The 26,243-nt window shown below is 34.9% G+C and overlaps 1 protein-coding gene across 5 annotated transcripts in view; it reads left to right on the top strand.

The window, feature by feature from the left end:
- Nucleotides 1–26,243, top strand: part of ELP4 (elongator acetyltransferase complex subunit 4) — a 253,984-nt gene that overhangs the window by 7,875 nt on the left and 219,866 nt on the right. For all 5 annotated transcript variants that reach the window (XR_007403636.1, XR_007403635.1, XM_025452359.3 and 2 more), the window contains exon 3: nucleotides 23,769–23,890. Coding sequence is in view for 3 of the 5 variants with exons in the window: in XM_025452359.3 (XP_025308144.1) it covers nucleotides 23,769–23,890 (122 nt within the window). In the remaining 2 variants the exon portion in view is untranslated. The remainder of the gene's footprint in view (nucleotides 1–23,768; nucleotides 23,891–26,243) is intronic.

Genomic DNA, 26,243 nt, shown 5'->3' with positions numbered 1-26,243 from the left:
TAAGGTAAACTAGAAAGGAAATGCCTTAAATTTTAATTTAAATTCAGATGTTGGGGATCCCTGGGTGGCTCAGCAGTTTGGCACCTGCCTTCGGCTCAGGGCGTGATCCTGGAGTCCTGGGATCGAATCCCGCGCTAGGCTCTCTGCATGGAGCCTGCTTCTCACTCTGCCTGTGTCTCTGCTTCTCTCTCTCTGTCTCTCTCTGTCTCTCATGAATAAATAAATAAAATCTTTAAAAAAATTCAGATGTTCATCTGAAATTGAAATAAATGAAGCAAATATATCTGAAAATATAGCTCTAGTTATTTAAAAATATTCACAGTGAATTGTTCTCCATTTCTTTTTAAAAAGGTTAAAATTAATGCCAGTTGATTTTTTTTTTGGAAAAAAATCTCTGTATCTACAATGGGATTATAGGGATTAATTTGAGAATTTAATATACCAATAAGCCCATTGTGTATATATATATATCATATGTTTTTATTATTATTTTCTTCTTATTGAAAGAAAAATAATAGACTGATAAATCATATTTTCATTCATCTTTAAGTGCCAATTGTTCTTATTTAATTATTCATACATAATCCTATTTACCTTATTGTTTAGTTTAGATCATAGGATCTGGAATTGAAATAAACAATGGCAGCTATGTAGTCAAAGTTCCCAACTAGTCATGAATCACTTTTCCATCATCCTCGACAGTATCAAACACAATTTGAATACAGATTATGTAATTTAAAGGACTCACCACTTCACAAAACAATGCATTATCATTGAAAATGCTGGGATTTATTAGAAAGTTCTTTATTTTTTTATAAAGATTTTATTTATTTATTTGAGAGAGAGAGGGAGAAAGCATGAGTGAGGGGTGGGGAGGAGAAGCAGGCTCCCAACTGAGCTGGTAGCCCGATGAGGGATTTGATCCAGGACCCTGGGATCACAATCTGAGCCAAAGACAGATGCCTAAGCAACTAAGCCACCCAAGCACCATGGAAGGTTCTTCATATTAATGTTTAATCTATAAAATTTAACAGTTTTGTTGTTTCTAATTTTGTTCTTTGTTGTAGTACAGAATTCACTTACATACTTTTTGACATAACATTCTTAAAATATTTGAAAATAATACATTACCTCAAATCTTCTCTAAATGAAGTAGACACAGTTTCTTAAACTATGTTTTAAGTGTTGTGGTTTTCATGTTCTTCACTCTCTTGGTTGTTCTGTAATCATACCTATCAGTCTGGCATTGTCTCTTCAACTGTGTTCACAAATGAGTATACTATTCCAAATTGGCTGTGACCTATACTCAGCATATTGAGACTATAAAATGTGATAATCGAGACAGAATTATTATTTCTAGGCACCAATAAAGTTACTTATATTTATTAACTTCTCAAGGTAGCAATGAAATGTGTTGATCTGCCCCAGGAATGCAAAATGGTGATATGTAAAATTTGATATGTACATAAGCATTTGTCTAATAAATGAAGCTCTATCTGGAAAACTCAAAAGAAATGTGTAGTACATCTTATTCCCCCTCTCTGCTGGATATTTAAAGAGTAATAATAATAATTGTGAGAGCTGTCTTACTGTGGGTCAGTATTTTGCTAAGTATTTGATTTATTTTTTTTTTAATTTTATTATTTGAGAGAGAGAGCATGAATGACAGAGGGAGAGGGAGAAGCAGACTCCCCACTAATCAGGGGAACCCATCACAGAGCTCGATCCCAGAACACTGAGATAATAACTTGAGCCGAGCACAGACACTTAACCAACTGAGCCACCCAGGTACCCTGTGCTAAGTGTTTTCTATATGGTTTTTCCCTTAATATAACAACCTTGTAAGATGTTACATGTTATTCATATTATCCCCATCTTATAGTTAAAGAAATAAGGCTTAGAGGGGTGAAATAACTTTCCCACTACCACACAGCTAGGGAGAGAATTAGAATTTGAATTCTGGTATGACTGAAAAGCCCATACTTTTTATAACTGTGCTCTGTAGCTTTCTTAAATGCTTCCTTTAATGACCATAATCAGTAAATTAGGAATTTTGTACCTTTATAGGATAATGTTTTAAATAGTAAATTAAGCCTACATTTGTGGAGTTTTTCTTTCTTTTAATAAATTTTCAAATTTCTAAACTTGAAAGAGCCTTCATTTAATTAACTCACCATAAAGATAGAAGTTGCAGCAGTGCCAAAAAATTCTTTTTTTTAAGAGAACAAACTGGTGGTTGCCAAAAGAGGGGATGGTGGACAGATGGGTAAAATGGGTGAAAGGGAGTTATGCTTCCAGTTATGGAATGCATACATCACAGGGATAAAAGGTAGAGCAATTATAGTCAATGGTATTATGATAGGGCTATATGATGACAGATTGTAGCCACACTTGTGATAAACATAGCATGAAGGTATAGAATTGTTAAATCAATATCTTGTAAACTGAAACTAATGTAACATTATGTATCAACTGTACTTCAACAAAAGAATTAATAATAAAATTAGATTTTTTTAAAAAGAGAATATACTTTTATTTTACAATATCAGTATTTCTTCATTCCAGTCAGAAAGTTTGTCTCCATAATAGTTAAACAATATGCAAAGGATATTGATTAATTAAGATTTTTCAGGTGTACAATATTTGTTAAAGATTGGTTTGTATAGTTGCAGCTTATTGCTACCTAAAATATATTAATTTTTAAAAATCATACCATTGAGTCATTTTGGACATCTGTTCAGACATCATATTTGAGCCAAACCATTAATTTCCATGCAGATCTTAGTTTCAAAATATCTGACAAGTTCTTCCCAGCCATTTACTTCAGTCACTACAATATAGTTTTCTGGAAAAAAAGAAAAAAAATATATATATATAGTTTTCTGGACATTTACCTAGGACTACTTAGTGCCCATGTCTCTGAATAATAGACAACATTTAATAAAACGTCTAGTAAAATATGTTCTAAGAAATATCTGTGTCACCCATCAGTCTTTAAAGTACTATTTAAGGACTTGAGGTATAGTTGTTCCAACTTTAGATGTAAGAGGGAGAAATACCCTGTAATTGAGAAGTTCTAGAAGTGGTGATGTCAGTAAAAACTTATTTTTTAGTAAATAAATGAATAGGAATAAATGAAGGATTTTATGGACAAAATATTTCACAGTTTCTGTTTTTTTTTTTTTTTTTTTTTTTTTTTTTAAGATTTATTTATTCATGAGAGACACACACACAGAGAGAGAGAGGGAGAGGCAGAACACAGGCAGAGAGAAAAGCAGGCCTGCTGCAGGGAGCCTGACCCCGGACTTGATCCTGGGACTCCAGAATCACACCCTGAGCCGAAGGCAGATGCTCAACTGCTGAGCCACCCAGGAGTCCCAAATTTCACAGTTTTAATGTCAATAAACAAATACAAAAACTACAAAGGATATGTAGAGAATATTAGGTTGTCCTTTCAGTTGCTCAATCCCCCTACCCAGAGAAAATACTGTCCTAATATCCTCCCCAAATATTTCTACTTAAGTAATAAGTAGAAATGGGAACACTCTGCCTTTTCTACTTTAAACGTCTTAGAGATTAGTGCATATGTAATCATATGCCTCATTCTTCCTAACAGCTGCATAAGATTTCATTATATTGTTATGCCATAATTTATTTAAATAATTCTCTATTGATAAATTTTAAGTTCCATTTTTCCATTGCTAACAATGCTATTGTACATAATCTTGTATATAAGCTTTGCAAACATAAATAAGTATCTGTAGAATAAATTCCATGATATAGGCTTGCTTAGTTGAGGCATGTTAAATTTTACTAGATGTTATTAGATTGCTCTCCCAAGAGGTTATACCATCTTTTACTTCAATCATTCAGCAGTTATAGGAATACAATAGTGAGTTTACCCTCATCCTTGACAACACTGTATATTACCAAACTTTTAAATCATTATCAGTCCAAACAAGTAAAAAGTGAAGAATGGCATCCTTTGAGCCTGAGACTTTTCTTTTTAATGACTAAAAATCTGGAGAGTTACTATAATAGTTTTTAAAATGCACAACTAAATTTATTTTTTTTTCTTCAGGAGAAGTATCTGTGAATGATACTAAGAATCCAGTAATGATTGATAATTCATTCGATAAATGTTCATTGAACACATAGGTGTATGCTAGAAATTGAGGTTATGAATATAAATGAGTTATTCTCTTCCCTTAAGGAACTTTGCACCTATGGAGAAGACATTTGTAAAGCAAATAATTACAATATAGTAAGTTAAATACCATAATAGCTGTGTCTGTCATTATTATTTTTTTTAACATGGGCTGTAACTAGAACAAGGGGCTGATTTTGATTTTGTATAATGATCAGATAACCAGCAACTTTTGAATAGCTTATAGATTCACTTGGATATTATGAGTAGGCAATCATCTTCTGCAAATATTGACAGTGTTATTTCATAACAGATTTTGGTATCTTGGAACTGGGTGCTTCCATAACAAATGCTAAGAACACAAGAGTGGCTTTGAAACCTGATAGTACACAAAAGCTGGAAGGATTATGAGGAGCATATTAATTAGACAAAGCCTAAATTGTCATTAATAGATTGTTATTAGAAATCTGTACTCCGATGACACTGCCTTGTGAGAGTGAAAAAGAACTGAGATCCATGTTTCTGAAAGCTGGGGGCATTCTAGTTATACAGTGGCAAAGAGCATAGTGACATTGTTGTCTGCAGTTCTATGGGAACAGAACACATACCTAATGAACTTAATGGTCTTGGAAAGGAGATTTTTTTTTTTTTTTTTTAGTGAGTACTAAGGAAAAGCTAGACAAGAATAATTAAAGCATAGTAACAGATTTTTAAAAAGTCTATCTTTGATGAAATATCAATTCACCAATGTATTATATAGTAGGTATTCAATAACTTTGTCGAATTAATGCTTGAATAAAAGAATATGACAGGTATAAGCCAAAGATCTTGCCTTTATAGTCTGGTTTTCCTGTAAAGCTAATATTTTGAAATGTCTCAATTTCATTTATGCCCTATTAACTTCTAAATGTCTAAGATTTTTAGAATATATATAACTCGGGGCAGCCTGGGTGGCTCAGCGGTTTAGCGCCGCCTGCAGCCCAGGGCGTGATCCTGGAGACCTGGGATTGAGTCCCACGTCGGGCTCCCTGCATGGAGCCTGCTTCTCCCTCTGCCTGTGTCTCTGCCTCTCTCTCTCTCATGAATAAATAAATAAAATTTTAAAAAGAAGAAATATATATAACTGTGGTGAACTTAGTTTCATCATCTATTAGCTTTTCTTTAGACACCTTAAAGTAGGAGGATGTGGGTGGCTCAGTTGGTTAAGCTGTGTTTTGGCTCAGGTCATCTCATGGTCATAGAATAGAACCCCATGTTGGACTCTGTGCTCAATGCAGAGTCTACTTGAGATTTTCTCCCTCTCCCTCTGCCCCTCCCCCTGCTTGTTCTCTTTCTCTCTCTCTCTCTCAGATAAAATACTTCCAGGGAATCCCTGGTTGGCTCAGTCAGGTAAGTGGCTAAGTCTCAATTTCAGCTCAGGTCATGATCTGGAATCAAGCTCCCTGTTGGCTATAGTGCTTGGTGGAAAGTTTGCTTGGGATTCTCTCCCTCCCTCTACCTCTGCCCCTCCCCCACTCATTATCTCTCTCTCTCTCTCTCTCTCTCTCTGTCTCTCTCTCAAATAGATAAATCTTTTTTTAAAAAATAAATCTTTTTAATTAAAAAAAAGGAAAACCCCCCAAAAATAAAAAATAAAATATAAAAGGAAAATTTAAAGCAAAATTTGGAAACATTTTCACATTTTTGGAAGATTAGATTAGCAGTAGTTTTATGTACTAGGTTCTCTACTTTTCATTCCCAGGTCAATAAAACTTGTACAGTAGATGAAGTCTGCCTTAAAAGATGTTTGAATTGTTCCAAATATAAACCAATTATGGAGATTTAAAGTCAGTAGTTAGGGGGGCACCTGGGTGGCTCTGTAGTTGAGCATCTGCCTTCAATTCAGGTCATGATCTCGGGGTCTGGGATCAAGTCCTGCATCAGGCTTCCTACAGGGAGCCTGCTTCTCCCTCTGCCTATGTCTTTGCCTTTCTCTGTGTATCTCTCATAAATAAATAAAATCTTTAAAAGAAATAAAGTTGGTGGTTAAGAGCATAGGGCATTGCTATATTGCTCATTAGTCAAAGATTTTTTTTATTCCAGAAGTTAAAGTTAAAACATGAAGATGGCTTAAATTAATAGACTTTCACTATAGATTGGCAATTTTTTAACGATTTCTCTTGAAATAAATTACTCATTTACCAAGGGAATTGTGCACATAAGTGTGTGCATGCACATGAGTACGTGTTTGCAGAACAGGGTACTTATGGTTTCAGTAGTAATGGAACTATGAAAACTAGAGATAGTGAGCACTGCCAGAAACCCAGGGTAGCTTCCAAATATAGCTAAATAAATGAATATGAATTTATAATAAGTCATTCTCAATTGAATAACTAAGAGACCCCTCCATTTACTTAGAAAATCAAAGACAGACTTTTCCTTAAACATATTTCATTCTTTAGTACTGGACTAGGTTTTGAGATGTTTATATTTAAGTTGCTTTCTGATAGTCTGGTGCAAGGATAAATTTGGGACATCTTTAAAGTATCGAAAGTGAAGGAATGGCATAAATATTTAGTTTATACAGTTTCTTTTAAAATGAAGGATCCTGATCTGTTTGCAGAGATATTGAGCATCAAAAGGTTTAATAGAAATTGTCAGTCATCGGGGATCTTTGAGTGGCTCAGCGGTTTAGTGCCTGCCTTCGGCCCAGGGCGTGATCCTAGAGTCCGGGGATCAAGTCCCACATCGGGCTCCCTGCATGGAGCCCGCTTCTCCCTCTGTCTGTGTCTCTGCCTCTCTCTCCCTCTGTGTCTTTCATGAATAAATAAATAAATAAAATCTTCAAAAAAAATTGTCAGTCATCAATACAAGTTATGTGACACATGAATGCATTATTTTTAAATTAATTGCTTATGTTAATTATATCATTTTCATTCTAGAAGTAGGAAACAAGTGATATACTGTTGGACAGTTAATTACAACTAGCTCTGAGTATAACTTTTCTATTAGTTATTACTGTGCTGGAGGGTATTATGCTGAGTGAAGTAAGCCAGTCGGAGAAGGACAAACATTATATGTTCTCATTCATTTGGGGAATATAAATAATAGTGAAAGGGAATATAAGGGAAGGGGGAAGAAATGTGTGGGAAATATCAGAAAGGGAGACAGAACGTAAAGACTGCTAACTCTGGGAAACGAACTAGGGGTGTTGGAAGGGGAGGAGGGCGGGGGGTGGGAGTGAATGGGTGACGGGCACTGGGGGTTATTCTGTATGTTAGTAAATTGAACACCAATAAAAAAAAAATGTTGGACCAAGAAAAAAAAAAAAAAAGGAAACATGTTAAAAAAACACAAGAAATAATCTGATAGAAAATGAACATGACCCTTATTATCAGATTCAGTATTTTTTTTAACTGTGATGCCAGACTAGATTGAATTTCCTCAAAGAACACTGTACTTCATTGGAGATCATGCAGGTCACCACACTTTGACCCAGAATTAAATATTGCCACTCAGGGAGGGTGGGCCCACGAGAAACAGATAGAATTTTTACTATAAATTCCAGATCAGGAGGGAAGATAAGATTCATCTTCATTTTTCTTGATAAATAAAATGGTCCAATTTATAAAGAAAAAAAAAAGTTATTACTGTGTAACATTATTAACACAAACTTAGTTTTAAAACAACACACATTTATTATCTCATGATTTCTGTTGTTTGGAAGTCCAAGCACAGATTATCAGGGTCTTCTGCAAGCCAACAGTCAAAATTAGGACTGGGTTCTCATCTGAAGGCTTGGCAGGGGAAGGATCTGCTTTCAGGCTCACATGGTTGTTGGCAGCATTCAGTTCCTTGCTCCCTGTTAGTCAGAGGCAGCCTCTCCATAGAGCAGCTCACAACATGGGGTCTTATTTCTTCAAAAACAGTGAAGAAGAATGTATCTCAGCAAGACAGATGTTACAGTTTTATGTTACAGAAGGGGTGACATCCTATTACCTTTGCCATATTCTTCTGGTTAGAAACAAGTCACAGCTTCCACACACAGTCAAAAAGAAGAGATTATACAAAGGCATGAATACTAGGAAATAGCAATCATGAGGCTCACCTTAGATTATGCTACTCTTTTCACTATTTTAATTTACTATTTCATGTACTAGCAAAAACTAAGCACTCTCAATATATTTCTCATAGGATATCATAATATTTTCTCATTGATTGCCTTCCACCTTTCTGAAATTGCTGAGCTTTGTTTTTTCTTTTATACCGTGTAGTAAATTGTCAGCATTTTCCTTATTATGCACCAGTTGGCAAACTATAGCCTGTGGGCCAGTGACCTATCTATAAATAAAGTTCTATTGGAACACAACCATGCTTAATTATTTGTACATTGTCTATGGTTGCTTCTGTGATACAAGGGCAGGGTTGAGTGGTTTCAACAGAGACCATTCACAAGTGTGAAATACTTATTTTCTGACTCTTTAGGAAAAAGCTTACCAATACTTGCTTTGTATTATATTTTGTGCTTTTCTTAACTTATTTTATAATAGTACAACTTGTTGAAAGATTGTAATATGACAAACTGGTATCCCTGCAGTTTTTTAGTAAAACTACCTGACCTTTTGTCCTGAAGCATCTAAGCACCTACAGTGTATTTAGCTCTGCTAGGCAGTACAAATCTTGGTTTTTACTAGGACGCCTGGGTGGCTCAGTGGTTGAGCATCTGCCTTCAGCTCAGGGTGTGATCCCAGAGTCCCAGGATCCAGTCCCACATCGGGCTCCTGCATGGAGCCTACTTCTCCCTCTGCCTATGTTTCTGCCTCTCTCTCTATGTGTCTTTCATGAATAAATAAATAAAATCCTTAAATAATAATAAGTCTTGATTTTTACCCTTTCTGAACTTTAACTGGATGTTGGTTGCAAATGGAATAAATATGCACACTATGTATATGTTTTTGCAGATATAAAAGGTATAGAAAAGGCTTAAATTGAATCAATCTATGGGTAGAAGTTGAGGGGAACCCGAGAGAGAAGTACTCAGATGGAAAACTATTTAATGTACAAAAGTGGACATCAACATAGTATGCTTATGTAGTAAAGCTCTTCGAAAAGTAGAGATTATTTATTTGGAATTAGAGGGAAAGTTTGGCTTCTTTCCCCTGGGTTTCTTGCCTCAACTATCTACTTGTAGATTTCATATTGTAAAACTTCAGAACCCTAGACCAGCTTCTCAAATTGTGGTATGCAGAGGCAAGGCTATTTACTTTTCAATCACTAGAGGAATGCTGGGATTTTTGTTTTTTAACTTTATGGCCAGCTAAATCCATCATCCTTTACCTCTTTGTTATCTTTGGTCATTGTCCAAGAATTAAGCTATTCCAATGATCTTCTCTGTCACTTTTATCTCTGTAACATTCTTTTCTTCCTTCTATAGATTCAATTTCCTACTCTTCTTATCCCTTCTAAATCTTTCCAATTTGCTTTGTATAATACCCATTTCATGTAAGACAAATTCTAATATCTTAAATATTATTATTGAAATATATAATATTTATTGAGGATTTACTGTGTGCTGCGTATCATGCCAAACCTTTTTTTTTTTTAACATTTTATTTATTGGGGGATCCCTGGGTGGCTCAGTGGTTTAGCGCCTGCCTTCGGCCCAGGGCGCGATCCTGGAGTTCCAGGATCGAGTCCCACGTCAGGCCCCCGGCATGGAGCCTGCTTCTCACTCCTCCCGTGTCTCTGCCTCTCTTTCTCTGTCTATCATAAATAAATAAATAAATCTTTAAAAAAACCATTTTATTTATTTATTCATGAGACACACACACACACACACACACACACACACACACAGAGGCAGAGACACAGGCAGAGGGAGAAGCAGGCTCCATGCAGGGAGCCCGATGTGGGACTCCATCCTGGGTCTCCAGGATCACACCCTGGGCTGAAGGCGGCGCTAAACCGCTGAGCCACCGAGGCTGCCCCATGCCAAACCTTTGATAATGTATTTTATCATTTAGTTTTACAGGAGATTGGAATTTTAAGAGAAGTCAAGTAACTTGCCAAGGTCACACACTTAGTAGCTGAGATTTGCAAGCAGGTTTCTCTGACATTAAATCATCATTTTACACTAAAACCTAGTAATTCATCTTAAAGTTTTTTCCAGAGTGAGATTTATACCTTTAGCTTTTCTACCTTTTATATCATCTCACTGCTTCCATATATTGACTTATTTATTTCTATCATTTATTAGAGACCTTCATGATCTCCAACTTCAAGTAAACTTTCAAGTTTTGCCAGTAACTTTTGTATCTGTCCTCACATCTTTTTCATTGTCAATAACTTCAGTGGCCTTTTCAAACCTTCTTGTTCTCAAACATCCAGCATTACTACTTTCTCCCTCATTTTCTCAGATAACTTGCAGTATTTCACATGGCAACAGTAGTGTCTTCAGTTGAGAATTCACCCAAATTCCCACTGTCAAACCTCAGTGCTCATCACTACGCACACATGGGAAGATGTCTTGTGCCTTCTCCTGTTTGAGAATCATCCTTTCACCTGAACATTAGATCTTTCCTCCTTCCACCTTTCCAAGGAATGGCAATGTCAATTTTCTCTTCTTTAACTTCTTCCTCTTTTTTAGTTCTCTCCTGTGTGTACTTAAATATACTCAGATCTGTGTTCAAGCCTTATTTCCTTTTTAAAGAGGAATATTCTCCGTGCTTAAAACCCCACTCCTCTAACTATTCCTTTTTTTCTTCCCTTTTATAGCCAAGCCTCTTGAATAGTCTGTACCTTTTATACATTTTCATGATGTTTCAGTCATTCCTGGATTAACTTCATCCAGTAGCACATCACTGAAGCCACCTTAGCCAGAGACATTAGTGACCTTCTTCATGGCTAAACCCAAGAAATGCTTCTCAGGTCTCTTCCTTCCTGATCTCTGCAACAACTGATGTGGTTATTCACTCTTTCCCTGAAGTACTCTCTTCCTTTGGCTCTGTTATAACATTCTGTTCTGGTTTTCCTTCTATCCCTCTGCTTTTGCTTTTTAAGACTCCTTTGCCTCTCCCTAAAATACTGGTATCCTCTTTCTCTCCTAGTGCTATATACTCTCCCTGGGAGGTCTCTGTTCCTGCCATAACTGAATGATGTGGGGAAGGGGGGGGGTGGTACTCATTTTCTGTAAATAATCAGTAATCCCTAGGCATTGCTACATACAGGATCCACAGAGAAATAAAGAGATAATAATCAACTCCCTATTCAACATTTTCTTTTGAAGATCTTACAGGAATCTCAAAATCAGTGTGTCTAGAACTGAACTTCCCTTATCTCCGAATTCTACCCCATTCCTCTAAATCTATCCCCCCTCTTCTGCTGATTCCTGGATTATTCAGTCTATTGAGTGATACATGCCAGAGACCTGAGTGACATACTTGTCTCTCACCCTGTACACATCCAATAAGCATTAAATCCTGAAGGTTTGTTTGTTTGTTTGTTTGTTTTTTCACCTTTTAAAGATTTTAGAATTCCATCTACTTCTCTCTATTCCTGCTGTGGTGACCCTAATCCACAACCCTCACAGAAATTATAACAGCTTCTTAAGTTGCTTCCAGTGTTTTCTTGCTTCAGTTCATTTTCATACTGTAGCTAGAATGAACTTTCTGATATATAATCTAATCATGATATATCCTTGCTTAAGACCTTTCTGTGCTCTCTATCCATCTTAACTATAAGATCCAGGTTCAGTAGCCTAGATTATAAGGCCTTTAATGATCTGCCATTGCTGATTCACTTCAGGCTTATCTCTTTGCATTCTCTCCTCAAGCTTTCTATTTATCACCCTAGACTTTTAATTACATCCAAGTGTCATTCTCTACAGGCCTTTGCTTAAATTCTTTCTAGCTGTCTCTTTTTTTCCCTTTCTTATCCTAACTCTTAATGATCCCTTAAGTCTCCACTTAGATGCTCTTCCAGAAAGACTTCTTTAATTATTGCTTTCCTTATCCTCACTCCTGCTTTGTATTCCTTCTGTATACCTCTGTAGTGTTATTTACATCATGGTACTTACTGCACTTTGTTGAAAATACCCAAGCATGTATCTTATTCTGTAGACTGTAAGCTTTGTGACCATGGGAACCATCTAAGGGCAGAGTAAATACATGCTTGAATGAAGGAATGAGTACTGTGAAAGCCGGACTAAAAAAGTTACTTTATAGTGGCAAGAAATAGGTAGTCATGGAGTGGGTTTTTTTTTTAATTACAAATTTTCTGTGATTTGTATTTTATTGATTTATACATGAGAGACAGAGGGGGAGGGAGAGAGAGAGGCAGAGACACAGGTAGAGGGAGAAGCTCTATGCAGGGAGCCCAACGTGGGACTCATCCCAGGTCTCCAGGATCACGCCCTGGGCTGAAGGCAGTGCTAAACCGCTGAGCCACCGGGCTGCCCGTCATGGAGTGCTTTGAGCAAAAAAGAGATGTTATGAAGGATGCCCTTCAGGAGTAAAGTAAAAACTTGAACTGATGGAAATACTCATTACTCTAATTGAAACATGAGATGATGTTACTATACTTTTGAGACTTGAAAGCATAAATTATTTATCATATTTTGACATAATAATACTACCTAATTTTTCTATTTCTGCATTTCCTTATGTATACTAGATTCTAAATGTTTCACTAGCTATGCTTAGATTGCTGTGGTGTAAAATAGCATTTCTCTACATTTTTCTCTTTTAATACAGGTCTCTCCCAAGAATGTTGATTTCTACTTCTGTGCTTCCTTTTTATTTTATTTTAATTTTTTAGATATATTTATTTATTTGAGACGGGGGAGGGGGCATAGGGAGAGGGAGAAGGAGAGAAGTGGACTCCTCGCTGAGGACGGAGCCTGATGTGGGCTCCATCCCACCACTCTAAGATCATATCCCGAGCCAAAACCAAGAGTTGGAGACTTGATTGACTTTGCTACCCAGGTGCCAACATTATTTGACTAATATTCAAAAGAGGTTTTCATTAAAGTCATTCATAGGCATGTATTAAAATGCCCAGGTTTATAGACCCTGGAGGGAACTTTAGGGGAGTCTATTAATTCCCTCAAAGTATATGTAAATTTGTGTATGACTGTGATATTTTTAGGGTAATATATATCTTACAGCAGATTTTCAGAGTGGTCTGAGACTCCAAGAAAGACTAAGAACAACTAGAATAAAAAGAAAAGCAAGTCAAAATCTAAAGCCAAAGCACATCAGTACTTAAGGGATAGATAAAGGAAAATAAGCCCATGAAAGAGGTTAAGAGCATAGCCTCTGGAATCAGACTGCCTAGATTCAAATCATGGCTCTGCGATTTACTAGCCATGTCACCTTAGGCAAGTTGTTTGCTTTCACTGTGCCTTATTTCTTTACCTGTAAGATAGGAATTAACATTTATCTTACAACTTATTATTTGGATTAAATAAACCAATGCATGAAACGTGCATTGCACCATGTTTAGCATATAGTTAGTGGTCAGGATTAGCTTTAATAGGGTGTTGAGTACCTCAGAATTGGTGAGTATGGCCCACGGTGAGAAAAAGAAGGCAAAGGTTTCAGTCCCTACTTTCCTGCAGTTGGAATTAAATACCTCCTTGCAGGCCTAAAGATCTCCCACAGCTACTTCCTTTTAACTCCATCACCATCACCACCATTACCAAGCATCATAGGCAAGGATTAGAGAGAGAAGGAATATTACTATTCAAGTTCAAAACCGATCCCTCACTCTGGCAAGTAAGTGGTTACGGTTTCCAAGGGTATTAGATAGACATAGACACTGAAGATGCTTGCAAGAGACAGAGACTGGCATCCATGTTTTCCAATGGATTTCTTACCAAATTTCTGAACCTGTAAGCCCATCTGTGAGTAGTGCATGGTGAGAGAGTCCTTGGGGAAAGCCTCCTTTAAATTTCCTACAGTTTGTCAGCATTTTCGACAAGACTATTTTCTGTGTCTGGTGTAGAAAAAGGAGGGAGGCCTGCTGGGATAGATTGTATACTGAAATATAATAATGACAGCAGTAGCTAACATTTCCAGAGCAGAAGTTGAATATGAATTAATGGTCAACCCCACAAACCTAGATGCTACCTCAGAAGCGTTTTTCAGTGACAGATGTGGCCAAAGTGAACTGAGCACTACCCACAAAAACGACGCTCACCACTTACATGGAAACCACCATAACTGCATAGGCTGCAAAGGCAGCAGTCTTAAATATTAAATAGACGAGATCATATTGAAGGCTAGGGACATCTCTCCCTAACCAAACAGCCAATTATGTAAGTTGATCACTACCACTTTCTTCCCCCAGTCTCCCAACAATAGAACTAAGACTTGGAGAGAAGATATAGAGGAAGAGGTATTTTTAAAACTTCCTTTCCTGGAATCCCTGGGTGGCTCAGCACTTTAGCACCCGCCTTCAGCTCTGGGCATGATCCTGGAGTCCCGGGATCAAGTCCCATGTTGGGCTCCCTGCATGGAGCCTGCTTCTCCCTCTGCCTGTGTCTCTGCCTCTCTCTCTCTGTCTTTCATGAATAAATAAATAAAATCTTTAAAAAAAAAAAAACTTCCTTTCTTTAGAACCCCTCTGTCCCTATAAGACTTTTAAGCCACAAGTCTTAGTCTGTAAGACTAAGGTGGGGGGAGGGGGAAGCATTGAACTGAATGTTAAAGTTTTAAACTTGACTGTTCCAAGTGTTAAGAACTAAAACTGTTGAGAAAATCATTGAATTAGCTCTAGATGTCAAGAGATGTGAAAAGGAGGATTTGACATAGCATAGCTGAAAGTAGTGACTGGAAAAAATCAATAGAACCATTTCATATTTATTTACCAAAGAAATGAGAACTCTGTATAAACTGTTTACATATATAAAGAATGTCTAAAGAAGCAGGGCAATTGAGAACAAAAAGTATCTTAAAAATAGGGGATATGAGTGGAGAGGGAGAGTGTAGTTCTAAGAAGAAATTCATCCGCAGTAATAACTTCAATAGACAAATTAGATAAAGATTTTAAAGTCCAAGAAAATAGATAATTAGAAAGTCATTGTTGATTTTAATAGCATTGTCAGCACAATGAAAGGGCAGCTTCTTTGGACTTTGATCTTAGGGAAAAATTGATATTCCTGTTGTTTTTCTCCATTAGGCTTCATTCTACCTCTTGTGTGATTCCATTTATGTATGACAGCCCATCAAATATTTGAAGACAGCTTTCTTGCTTCCCTTGGGTCTCTTTTTCTTTCAACTAAATATCCCATTTTTCATGCTTTTAAGTTCTTTCACCATCCTGGTCACTTCATTCTGAATATGCTTTAATTTCTGTAAGTCCCCAAATGAAATACACTAATGTCAGTTTGGTCCACCTAGAATAGACTAAGACAACCATCTCTCTCAACCTAAGAATTAGGCTATTAACTCGAGCCAGAGCTACATTTGCTTTTTGGCAGTTCTGTCAAACGTTATCATTTTTGCTTTCCCAGTGTTAAAGGGATTCACTAAATAATTAAATGCTTAGTGTACAACTTTGAAATTTGTTTAACAAAAATGGTGATTTTCAGCTTGAAGAGCTTAGTTTTTTGCTAATCCCTAAATAGGCAATCTTTCTCCTATTAGTTTTGCCTGCCTCATAGGAGTCTTTGAAAAAATCAGGTCAATAACTATTAATAGAGTGTGTGTGTGTGTGTGTGTGTGTGTGTGTGTGTGTGTGGTTTCAGCCAAACTATAGTAGATCTGTCTGATTCACAAGACAAAATAGATTTTCAGGTTTTTCCTTAATTATACAAATATTTGCTAAGTGTATAGTATGTATCTACTACTAGCAATATAACAATAAGATGCATTCTCTGCCATGAGAATTTTTAAGCTTGATGGAGAAATGTCAATATGTGTAGTAAATGCTTCTGTAGGAGTTAACAAGATTCTCCAGGGCACTCCGATCATTTCACCCAGCCTTGAGGAAAGCTTCTCCAAAGATGAGTTTACCTAATTTGTGTCTGGAAGGATTTGAGGGAATTAGCTAGCCAAAAAGGCAAAGTAATTTATTCAAAGGTCCTGACTTAAGATTTAGTATGGCTACCAGAGATAGTAATTTAAGCTATGAGTGTAGATAAGATCAGTAGGGCTTGTATGTAGGGAAGAAAAAAGTTATAACTCTCACTCATTTAAAATAGGTAGAAAAAGAATTCTACCATCTAGTTTATTGTTACTCTTCATTTATGATAAATCACTCACTTTTTAGAAAAGATTTACTTATTTGAGAGAGGACGAATGGGAGGGGAGAGGCAGAGAAAATCTCAAGCAGACTCCATGCTGAGCACAGAGCTGACATGGATCTTAATCTCCCAACACTGAGATCACGACCTGAGCTGAAAAACCAAGGGTTAGATGCTTAGCCAACCACACCACCCAGACATTTGTTATCTGTAGGTAGGTGTCTCTCCCTGGTTTATGAAATACTTACCTAATTTAGTTCATTCCCTTACTGGATCACGTAATATGTGTCCTTAACTTTACAAATAATTATTATTACTTTTCTAATTAAGTAGGTTTATTTCTTCCTTTCCTGAAAAGTTGTTAAATAAGCATCATGTCCTTTTATAGGGAAATGACAGTATTATACCACTTTTAACACTAATATTTTTATTTATACACATTGTGTGGCAGCAACTGCATAGAGCATGTAGACCATGTTAAAGGGTTTAGTTCTTTCTCTCAGGAGCACTGGGAAAACACTGAAAAATTTTAAGTAGGGAAGTAACATGATTGGGTTTGTATTTTCAAAAGGTCACTACTAAATGGGAGGACTAGAGTGGATGCAAAGAAATAAATAAGCAATTGCAGTTATCTAGGCAAGAGTTATTGGTGGCATGACTAGGGGAGTGACACTGGCTGGCATGAAGGGAAGTGGTCAAATTTCAGAAATACTTTGAAAATAAATTTAACAGGATCTTAAGGAAAGGGAAAGAGGGAGAGGAGGTGTCAAAATAAATCCTGATTTTTTTTTAAAAAAGAGGACTACATTTCATAGAAAAAATAATGAGTTACTGGTTCCATCTTGGATATGTGAGATCTGAGACACTTAGTACTTCTGTATTTAATAGTAACAAATAGTAACAATAGTTACAAAAGCCTGAAAGCAGAAGGAAAAGTCCATGGTAAAGGGATGATGAAGTAAATTATAGCACATACATCCTCTATAATATTATACACCCTGAGACATGATAGCTACAGGGCTATGAAGTATGTGAAATTAAGTGAAAATACCAGGATACAAAATTCAGTAATTGTAACCATATAAAAAAAAATCCACAGAAAAAATACTGAAAGGAAATATAGCAAATTTTAGCAGTAATTCTGTAAGGATAATGGATGGTTGAAGAATTTTTAAAGTTTTAAATTTTCCTGGCCGCCTGGATGGCTCAATGGTTGAGTCTGCCTTTGGCTTAGGTCCTGGGATTGAGTCTCAACATCAGGCTCCTCGCAGGGAGCCTGCTTCTGCCTCTGCCTCTGCCTGTGTCTCTGCCTCTCTCTCTGTGTCTCTCATGAATAAATAAATAAAATCTTAAAAAAAATAAATTTTCCATGTAAAAATGTTAGCCTTAGGAATTAAGATTTTTAGTATTTGATTTGGTTTTTACATCAGTGATTTTTAATGACCTTGGTTTATATGGTTGCTTCTGGAAACTGACCTAATAGTAATTCCTTAAGATAAAATTAATTCTTGTTTTAAACATGACTGTTTTTTTCTAAAGTTGAATAGAGATAAATTGTTAGTTATGTAGAATGAGGTTTTGTGTTTTTTTTGTTTCGTTTTGTTTTGTTTTGTTTTGCTTTTGTTTTTGTTTTTTGCAGCATGGTAGCTGTGTTAGTGAATAGAAAGTGATGGTCATCTCACCTACATTTCTCTGCTTGCTTTTCCACCTGTCAGCTGTGAGCATTGCAGAGGCATTGTTTTCCTTTACACACAAAAACTCTCGTGAATTGCTCCTAAATCCATATCAAGTGCATTTTGTGTCTTTTAGATTTGTGGATATTAACTTTAACTTGTTATGATAGTATTAAAAAACTAGCTGTCTTCTTTAATATATAAAATTGAACTTGATATGAATCTGCTATACTGCTATATCTGGTCATGGATTTGCTTTAATACACTGTGTGAGAAGGTTTATAACAAGTTACCACTGGGTATTTTAGTTTTAGTTGCAAATTAGGAAATTGTTTCAGTAAACCAAATTTATTGAATTATAAATTTCAAACAAACATTTCAAGTATGTATTTTAGTGAGATTTTAAAATATAAATACTTATAGAACCACCACAACAATCAAAATGTAAAACATTGTATCATCCCCCCAAATTTTCTCATGCCCAAAGAGTTTTCTGGCCCCAAGCACCTAACTCCTTCTTATCACTAGAGATTAGTTTTATTTTCTCTAGAATATCACATAAAGGCAATGGAACCATGCATGCTTTTTGTGTCTGGCTTTTTTTCACTTCGCTTAATGTTTTTAAGATTCATCCAAATTGCGTGGACATTAGTTTATTTCTTTTATTGTTGAGGATTATTTCATTTGTATGTGTACCATTTGTTTTTTCCATTCACGAGTTGATGGAAATTTGTGTTTTTTGCAACTTTTGGTTGTTACCAAAACTGTCATAAACATTCTGTATACAACTATGTATGGACATGTGTTTTCATGTCTCATGCAGGAGGGGAATTGCTCGCTCCTATAAGTGTAAATTTAACTTTATCAGAAACCACCAAACTATTTTCCGAAGTAACTGGACCACTTTTCATTGCCACTAGCAATGTAGAAGCATTTTATTTGTTGCACATCCTTGTCAATACTTGGTATTGTATTTTTATTTTACCTCTTCTAGTAGGAATATAGTGGCTTTTCAGTGTTTCTAGTTTGCATTTTTTATGTTTTATTCTATTAAACATCTTTTTATACAATAATTGGATGTTCATGGGTCTTCTTTTGTGAAGGATGTATTAAAATCTTTTGGTCTTTTTTATATTGGGTAGTTTGTCCTCTTATTGAATTAAAAGAGTTTTTAGTATATGTTTTGGATACCAGTTCTCTGTCAGATATATTTATTGCAAATATTTTCTTTTTGTAGCTTGCTGTCCATTCTTTTTTTCTATCCTGGTTCATGCTTCCATACTCTGAGAAATCTTTGTCTATTTCAAGGTTACAAAGTTATTCCCTATGTTTCCTTTTAATAGTTTTATTGTTTCAGCTTTTTTTTTTAATTTTATTTTTTTATTTATTTATGATAGCCACACAGAGAGAGAGAGAGAGAGAGAGGCAGAGACATAGGCAGAGGGAGAAGCAGGCTCCATGCACTGGGAGCGCGACATGGGATTCGATCCCGGGTCTCCAGGATCGCGCCCTGGGCCAAAGGCAGATGCTAAACCACTGCGCCACCCAGGGATCCCCGTTTCAGCTTTTATATTCAGTTTTGTGATCCATTTCAAGATAATTTTTGAGTATTAGTATGAAGTAAGATAGAAATTGTGTTGGTCTTTTAAATTTGTAGTATGGTGTAAGATCAAGGTTTTTGTTGTCTTTTGCATCTGGGTATCTAATTATTGCAGGACAATTTGTTGAAAAAACAATTATTTTTCTACCTTTGTAAAAAATCAATTATGTAGGTTGATCTGGACTCTATTCTTTAATATTGTTCTATATTTCTGTCCTTTAGCTAATTCCACATTGCCTTGATTGTTGTGCTTTATTCCAAGTCTTAAAGTAGATAGTAAGTCTGCCAGCTATTCACTTTCAAATTTGTCTATTCTAGGACCTTTGAATTTCTGTGTAGATTTCAGAGTTAGCTTCTCAATTTCTTCAAAAGTCTATGGGGCTTACATTGGAATTCCACTAAATCTATAGATCAATTTGAAAAGATTTGAGTCTTGTATTCCCTGAACATAAAATATGTATCCATTTATTTCATTTTCTTTACTGACTTTCAGAATTTTTATACTTTTCAGTGTAGAGCTAATTCATACATATATATTGTCAAATTTCTCCAAAATATTTCATGTTTTTGGAATTAATCATAAATGGAATTTTTAAAATTTCAATTTCTAAGGTAAGATTTTAATATTTTGGAATATATTGGGGCTTGTTTTTTTGGAATAGCATTTGTTTGTCTTGATGTACATTCTAAATGCCTGAAGAATGTATATTCTGGAACTGTATATTATATAAGATAGTCTATAAGATTGTTCAGATTTTATATTTTCTTGATGATTTTCCCCCTTAGTTCTGCCAATTACTAAGAAATGTATGATAAAATCTCCAAATTGAATTTATGTCTTTCTTTGCTCTTCTATCAGTTTTGCCTTAAGCATTAATATTTTTAAAGGAATTCTAAGAAGCAATTTATACACATACACACACCTATCTATATACATCTATACACACATATCCATGCACATAAGTGCATATTTACATGATCACAGTGTTATAATTTCCCACATATTTGTCATCATTTGTAATCTTTATTCCTTCCTATAAGTGTAGTTTGCCATGTTGTGTAATATTCCTTTAGCTTTTAGAGTCCTGTAGTAGAAGTCTGCTGTTCTATCTGAAAATAGTATTTCACCTCAATTGTTAAATATATTTTACACATTTAGAATTTTTAATTAAGTTGTTTCTTTTTCAACTTTTGGAATACAAAATTATCATCATCTAGCCTTCATTGTTTTTGATGAGAAATCACTTAATTTTATGATTGTACCTCTGTATGTCACATGTCATTACTTCCTTTTGTTTCCAAGATTTAGCTCTGATGTACTTAGATTTAGGTTTTTTGCATTTATCCGTGGAGAGGCTTCTGGTGCTTCTTAAATCAATTTTTCATCAAATTTAGGAAATTTTTAGCCATGACTTCTTGAAATATTGTTTGTTTTTTATTGTCTCCCAATGTCTTAAGACTGTGCTTAAATATGTTTTGGACTGCTCTGTATTGTTCCAGGTCTCTGGGGTGCTGTTCAGTTATCTTAATTTTTTCTCTGTTCTTCAGCTAATTTCTGTTGAACTTCCTTCAGGTATACCAGCTATATTTTTCCTTTATCTCCTATCTACTCGTGAGATCACCAAATAAATTTTTCATATAAGGAGTGATAATTTTAAACTCTAAATTTTCTATCTGATTCATTTTTATAGTTTCTCATTCTCTGTTGATATTCCTTTTCTGTTCACTTATTGAATATATTTTCCTTTAATACTTGTAGGGTTTTTTGTTTGTTGTTTTTTTAATTAAGTAAGTCCAAACCCAGCATAGGGCTTTAACTCAAGACTCTCAGATCAAGCATCACATGGTCTACTGATTGAGCTGGCTAGTGCCCCTCCTTTAATACTTTCAATACATTTTACTTTGAGTCAGTTTTTGTAGGTTGTTTTTCCTTAGTATGGATCATATTCAGTAATTTTTGGCTAAAATCTTTACAGTTTTTTGTAAAAAACTGCATTTTAATGATTCTGAATTCCATTCTGTTTTCCCAAGGATTTCAGGATTTTTGTTTTAATAAACAGTTAACTTGCCTAATCTTAAATTAATTCTCACTTCAATATACTGTGCAGCAGATCGTATCTACCTCTACTCAGTTTTCTAGGTTTTATATTTTGCTTTTTTAACCTGGTCACATAGGGTGGTCTCTTACAATCAGAACTTAGAAGAGAGCTAATTTTTTTTTTTAAGATTTTATTTGTTTATTCATGAGAGACACAGAGTGAGAGGCAGAGACATAGGCAGAGGGAGAAGCAGGCTCCCTCTAGGGAGCCTGATGTGGGACTCAATCCCAGGACCCCAGGATCACACCCTGAGCCAAAGGCAAACACTCAACCACTGAGCTACCCAGGTGCCCCGAGAACCAAATATTTATACAGAATTTATACTCATTTGGGGGCTTACACTTTCTGTGATTCTCAGCCCTGAGATTTGTCCCCGGCCTTTCAAGTCAATAAGACTTCAGCTTCTTTATGACAAGATTCTGCTCATTGGGAAATGCATACCTTCAAAGGAGTACCAAATTTGTAAATCTCGCATGCTTTAGTTGTCTTTCAACTTTATCCTGTTCTCTCTTTCCTACTTACTGTTTCTTTCTCCCACTCATTGATTGATAGCTTAGTGGTTAACCAAGGATTTGGACACATTTGGTAAACTTTGCAGAGCTCTTACTTCAGGGATTTTCCCCCTAAACTTTCAGCTATTTTGACAACACTGAATTTTACATTCTGCCACCTTAAGTTGGAAAAGATATGATTTAAAGCCGCCAGAGCTAAGGGAGATTAAGTACCCAATTTTAGGAAAAAAACCCGGAAACTTGAAATTCTTACATGTTATCATCACGATCTTAAAGAAGGAAACTGCTGTGGTTGCTATCTGCTTTTCATTGCTTTGCAGTGCCTTCAAATATTAATTTTTAATGTTTTATTCAAGTTTTATTCTTACAGTTGCACAGTGCTAACATTTCCTTAAGTTCAAACCTCTTAGGAATATTTTTTAATAGCATAGTTTTTACAAATATTAACAATGCCTAGCATACTATAGGCATTCAGTTAGTATTTGTTGAATAAATTAATAATGGCTTCTCAAGTAATTCAATAAATCTACCTTTGTCTCTTTGTGTTGTGGTCAAAGTAGTAAAAGAAAGCTAATGTAGAAGTGTAGGCTTTTATCAGTAACATTAAGAAAAAGATATACTTAAGTTGCTTATATCACAAAATCTCAAAAATATTTAAAAATTTTGTCAAAGAAACCTGGCATATCATTTTTTTCATAAAAATCCAAAAAGAGGGGAAGATAAAGGAATAACAAAGGGTAAAAGAACTGTTTAGGAAAACATGTGGTACAAATTTAGTAACTCTCAAAGTCTTCATTTTTATGAGGCACCTGGGTGGCTCAGTCAGTTAAGCATCCGACTTCGGCCGTGGTCATGGCCTTAGGGTCCTGGGATCAAGCCCTCCCTGGGGCTCTCTGCTGAACATGGAATCTACTTGTCTCTCTCCCTCTGCCCTTCTCCCATTCATGCTTTCTTTCCTCTCTCTCAAATAAATAAAATCTTGAAAAAAAAATAAGGTCTTCAATTTTAAACTGCTGTTGGATACGACCAAAAACAGTAATACTATTTTTAATACTATTTTTATACTATTTTTAATACTATTTTTACAAATTTTATAAACATTAATTTTCAGACCTCATACACTAAGTGCTTAATTATTATGACATGTAAGAAATGTGTGAGTTTACAAATTGGTTGATAGGTAAGAATAAGCATTTTAGAGATGCAAAGCCTGAAAAAAAATCTTAGGAAAATAAATTTGTGATTTCTTTGCTATAATCATGCATAACCCTCTAAACTTTGTGGATATCAGCAGTGGTGTTGAGGATGGAGAATAATTTTGGAATCAGACTATATTGAAAGTACTCACTTCTGATTAACTATCTAGATAAGTCTCTTAGCCTATCTAACCATACTTTAGGAAGAAAATTATTGCCTCATTTCATATAGTTGTTTTAAGGAGAAAAATTATAAAAACATCTTAGTGTGCTTGGCGTATGGTAAGATTCTGACTATATTTTTTTCTTTTTTTGCAGAAGAGGATAAATATAATATTTATTCTTCTTTGCTCTTCAAGTATTTCCTGGCAGAAGGAGTTATCAATGGGCATACTTTGTTGGTTGCATCTGCAAAAGAAGACCCTGCTGATATTTTACAGGTATAGAACATACCAATCAATGTTGCATTTTGAGCATTACATGAAAAATATTGCTTTTATATGTAAACAAGATATGTGTTTGCATATCTACAAACTATATTTAAATTTATTAATGAGACCATATGTATTTTTTTCTCTTAAAGAAAAGTATCAAATTTATTTGAACCTGTAGTTTCATTTTTAAGTTAGTATTCTTGAACAGTTTTCTAAACTTTAAATTGATATTGGCATTGGGAAAAATATGAACAAGCTACTAAAAATTGATAGTAAATAAAGCTATTACTATAGTCATAATAAGATAACTCTGTAAAAAGTTAAGTAAAGGAAAACAATAGCAGAATATTATCTGATACTACCAGTATTCTAAAGATGTAAATTAGAAGAAAGATACAGAAATTAGAAGTACTCATTTATTAATCTCACTTTGCTTTGAGACTACCAGAAGTCATTCTTTTACAAGAAACAAGCAATAGTAATAATAATAAAAATAATGTATCTTTTTAATGCCAGAATACACATCGCACCTGAGAAAGGACAATTCTCACTTTAGGAATTCTTAAATTCTCTGTCCAGAACAGGAACCCAACTTAAGCCATTATTTGAATAGAAGTCATTATTTGAAATAGAATCTAAAGTTATTTCTTCCCATAGTATGTTTTCATTTCATTGCATAGTCTGCAAAATAACAAACAACTAAGTCATTTATAAGGAATTTGTAGCATAGTATTAATTTACCATACCTATCAACAGACACCAACAAACTTCCATACCCACTATAAAAAAGTTATGTAATACTGAGGTAAAACTAACATGATTCTTTCTTACGTGTCAGATTTTGCTTATTAAATAATAGTGTCATAAAATCCAAAGGGAAAAATTTTTATATGATTTTCCAAAGAATTTTCTTCTGGTTGCAAAGCCTGTTTTCATTTTTTTCTTATTTTTGGTGTTTGACTTTTGTAATATTTTCTCAATCTTTTTATCTCTTCTTTTGTTCCTTTTCCCTGGTCTTAATCAACTTGCTCAATTTCTGGACAGCACTGTGCTTGCTAGGAACAGGAGAGTAAAGGCCAAGATTACAGTCCTAAAGAAGCTATACAAGCTCTTCACGGCACATTCCACCATAATATTGAGACTTAGATTTTATATCAAACATCTTAATAGCCAGATAAGCAATTTTTGCCAGGACAGAAGCAGAAAAACCCTTGTCCCTTGAATAAAATGGGAGTTAAAGACACTGATCCCCTTCACAGTTAAAGATCACATATAACTTTTGACTTCCATAAACTTAACCACTAATAGCCTAATACTGACCAAAAGCCTTACTAATAAATAATACTAATACTATTAAGACATATTTTGTGTGTTATATGTGTATATATATATATATATATATATGTATTATACAGTGTTTTTAAATTAGAGAAAAGATAATGTTTTTGAGAAATCATAAGAAAGAGAAAGTACATTTACATTACTATATTTATTAGAAAAATCCACATATATGCAGACCTATGTAGTTTAAACTTGTATTGTTAAAGAATCAACTATATGCTTTTCAAAATAAAGTGTTTTATTTTTCCTCATTGCCTCTTGCAACCTAGGCAACATTTGAAAACCTAGTAGGCATATAACACATTTTGCTTTAGACATACACTTTTATTTGAAAACTAATCTCCTAACAACCTTTCCTAGGTACCTTGAATTTGTACAAGTTAATAATAAATTTTAAAAAAAAGTTAATAATAAAAATCTCAGGATACTTTTTACCTGTCCTTCTTTGGATTGTGTGAAGAATTGTGAAGTTACAAATCAGGATTTCTTAATCTTTCTAGTCATTTATGTAAGTAATTAGGTTCTGCAGACATTTATCATAGAACAATTTTATGATACAGTAAAAAAATATATAAAATTAAAGTAAAAATATAGACCCTTAAGACACACTTTGACCAAGATACGTTAATGAGGATCAGATTTTTCTTTATCCCTGAAACAACTTAAAAACAGGGCAAAATATATTTAACAACAGTTTTCAAGACATTGGGCATAATAAAGGACAGTGACTCCAGAGACATGCAGAATATACAAAGGGAGTCCTATTAAAAGGACTCAGCCCTCCCTGACATACCACATGCAAAGTTTCCAGGCTGTAGTGCAGTGAAAAGGAACTCAGGTTAACACAGCATTAGGAGATAGATCTAAGAGTGTGGAATTGTGACATATACTGTCTTCATCTGGAGCGTAAGTGTAGTTTAAAGAAATACATATGGGTGGCAAGTTGACAAGGGGTGGACTTATGAATGTTCACTTGACTGGGCCACAGGGCTCACAGATATTTGATCAAACATTATTC

The sequence above is a fragment of the Canis lupus genome, chromosome 18, assembly GCF_003254725.2.
Source record: "Canis lupus dingo isolate Sandy chromosome 18, ASM325472v2, whole genome shotgun sequence".
NCBI lineage: Eukaryota > Metazoa > Chordata > Mammalia > Carnivora > Canidae > Canis > Canis lupus.
The sequence above is the reverse complement of the archived record's forward strand: the minus strand, read 5'-3'. Positions and strand labels throughout refer to the sequence as shown.